At 38.5% G+C, this 2887-nt stretch overlaps 1 protein-coding gene across 1 annotated transcript; it reads right to left on the bottom strand.

Moving 5' to 3' along the window:
• Positions 1-1720: 1720 nt before the first annotated feature.
• LOC126060684 (olfactory receptor 150-like) lies at positions 1721-2674 on the bottom strand. Its single transcript, XM_049856911.1, has one exon. It carries the CDS (start codon positions 2669-2671, stop codon positions 1721-1723), a length of 951 nt encoding a protein of 316 aa, XP_049712868.1. The 5' UTR covers positions 2672-2674.
• Between the last annotated feature and the right edge of the window lie 213 nt (positions 2675-2887).

The following is a 2887-nucleotide window of genomic DNA, read 5'->3' as shown; positions in this document are numbered from 1 at the left end:
TGTGATGACAAAACTTCATCTCAAGTACTTTGGACATGTTATCAGGAAAGATCTGTTCCTGGAGAAGCACATTATGCTTGGTAGAGGGTCAGGGAAAAAGAAGGCTCTCAATGAGATGGTACGATACAGTGGGTGCAACAATGGGCTCATGCATAACAAAGATTGTGAGGATGGCACAGGTCCAGGCAGTGTTTCCGTCTGTTGGACAAAGGGTCGCTATGAGTTGGAACAGACTCCATGGCACCTAACAACAACAACATATTCAGTGAACAGCAGCACAGTCATACAGGAAGCTAGTGATGCTTGTTGTGTAGAGAATCCTTAGAGAGTCCTTAGACCTCCTACAGTCACTTTGGTCTGATTAGAACATTGGTTTGATTAGAACTTTGAGTAAAATCATGGATCTTGGAGTCAAACTTCTCAAGTTTCTTTCCATGCTCAATTGATTTTTGTTTGAGACTTGAGATAAGTTATACAAACTCCTTAAGATTCAATTTCTTCATTTGAAAGCAGAATATTACTAGTACTTGCCCTGGGGGAATATTGTAAATATTAAATAAAGTGATGCACTTAAGTTGTTTGGTATATGGCTTGAAATTTTGTAAAAATCTCAGTAATGTGTGTTACTCTGATTATCACTATCATCATTGTTTTTCCTTTTTGTTTGTATATTATTAAAAAATGAAACTATAGTTTTTGTAATTCTAAACAGCTTTAATTTTATTCTCCCAAGGCCGTCTCCCAAGAGAACAACGAAGAGGAGGAAGACTAAGGCCACAAGAGCTGAGAAAGCCCCACTCCTCTTTGGAAAGAGACTAGAGCAGCTGGCACAGTTAAAAAACATATAGTTTACTTAGAGTATCATTATGGCTATATTTATGTCAAAATTTCAATTTCCCTTTTTGGAAAGGAGAAAACATGCTTCTAGCTCACATAAGTGATACATATCATTTAATACATAGAGAATGTCACTTCTGCATCTGTGATTCTATAATATGTGTGAAAAGAAAAACCTTTTAGAATTAGAGGAAAATGAATATAGGATTCTCAGGAAAATGTAAGTGGTAGCACAATACTAAAACTGTGAAGAAGGTTAAAAAATAAATAACTACAAATACACATAATGTATCCAGCACTCTCTAGTCTTATCAGTCTCTTACACCATAGAGTTATCATCTTGTGCACAGTAATTATGTCTTATTACATATCATCTGCCCCATATTCCTTAATACAATTCTCTGCACTTAGTAACTAATAGAGATTGAATTTTGTGCATTTCAAATGATTAAAAATCATGTATTTTAAAGACCACATTTTTCTAATTTATTTGTACACTTACTAATAAACAGGGCCAGTAACCAAAGTATTAAGAAGATCAAAGGATACAGACCAAACAGATCATCCTATGAGTTATGATAACTAAATCTTATCTAAAAAAGTGCCGAATTCCACATATATAAATTATAATCTCCCCACATGAAGAAGGCCTTTGAGGATTTTTTAACAAATGATTAGAGGTAATATGGGTTACTATGGGTGACCTCTGAAAAATCCTAGAATTTACTCTGCCCTCCATGTGATTGCCCTTCAGGTGATACTATGAATCCAGTCTTATCCTTGGGAACTTTCTTCCAAATAATCAAGTGTTGGAAATATCTCACTACTTGTGTATATATCTTACTGTTTCTAGACTCCTTCCTTACTGAATTTTCTCCAAGAACTATAAATCTTTGTTAAAGCAAAAAAATCTTTTCTCAATGATTTTATTTAGGGCAACTTTGACATCCCTATTCCTCAAGCTGTAGATCAGGGGGTTCAGCATTGGCACAATAATGGTGTAAAACACAGAAGACACTTTGCCTTGGTCCATGGAACTGAGAGTTGATGGCTGTAGGTACATGAATGCTAGAGAACCATAGAAGATTGTAACAGCCAAGATGTGGGAGCTGCATGTGCTGAAGGCTTTGGACCTGCCCTCCGTGGAGCGGATTCGCAGGATGCTGGCAATGATGGAGACATACGAGCCAAGGATGGTCAAGACCGGAGCAAAAATATTAAATGCACTGAAGCACAAAAGTACCAGTTTATTGATATAAGTGCTGGAGCAGGAGAGCTCCAGTAGTGGAAGAACATCACAGAAGTAATGGTTAATTACTTTAGCCTTGCAGAAAACCACTCTTAGCATACAACCCGTGTGGGCTGTGGCACCAACTAAACCCATTATGTATACCTCAACTACCAACCAAGAGCAGACTTGGTAAGACATGGTGACACTGTAAAGCAAAGGGTTACAGATGGCAACATAGCGATCATATGCCATCATAGCCAACATGTGACACTCGGCAATACCAAAAACAAGAAAGAAAAAGAGTTGCATCATGCATTCATGGTAGGAGATGATGTTTTTCCCTATTTCAAAGTTCACAAGCATTTTGGGGGTAATGACAGTGGAACAACAGAGATCAATGAAGGACAAACTGCTGAGGAAATAGTACATGGGGGTGTGCAGATGAGAACTGAGCCCAATCAGTGTGATCATGCCCAGGTTCCCCACCACTGTGACCACATAGGCTCCTAGGAAGAAAAGAAAGAGGGGCAGCTGGAGCTCTGGTTTGTCTGTTAGCCCACCAAGCATGAACTCAGTCACTGTGGAGTGATTTCTCGCTGCCATTTTCCTCTGGGAATTTTGTGGAGGAAGAGAAGAAGAAATTTGAGGTATGCACTGTGAAACAGATTCAAGTCTTATCATTCAGATATCTCCAGTTCTCCCTCCCTGTCCCTGTCCTATGTTGGAAGCTACAAACTCTGGGATCCCTGTATTATGGGGCATGCAAACAAACAACAGACAGAATTATATCTTTTCTTTCTGTGCTATAAGAGTGGGTCT

The sequence above is a fragment of the Elephas maximus genome, chromosome 17 (assembly GCF_024166365.1).
Source record: "Elephas maximus indicus isolate mEleMax1 chromosome 17, mEleMax1 primary haplotype, whole genome shotgun sequence".
NCBI classification, from domain to species: Eukaryota; Metazoa; Chordata; class Mammalia; order Proboscidea; family Elephantidae; genus Elephas; species Elephas maximus.
This window is presented reverse-complemented; position numbering and strand designations above follow the sequence as displayed.

Coding starts and splice junctions, on each gene's coding strand:
- LOC126060684 (XM_049856911.1), bottom strand. CDS start 2,671: ATGGCAGCGAGAAATCACTCCACAGTGACTGAGTTCATGCTTGGTGGG.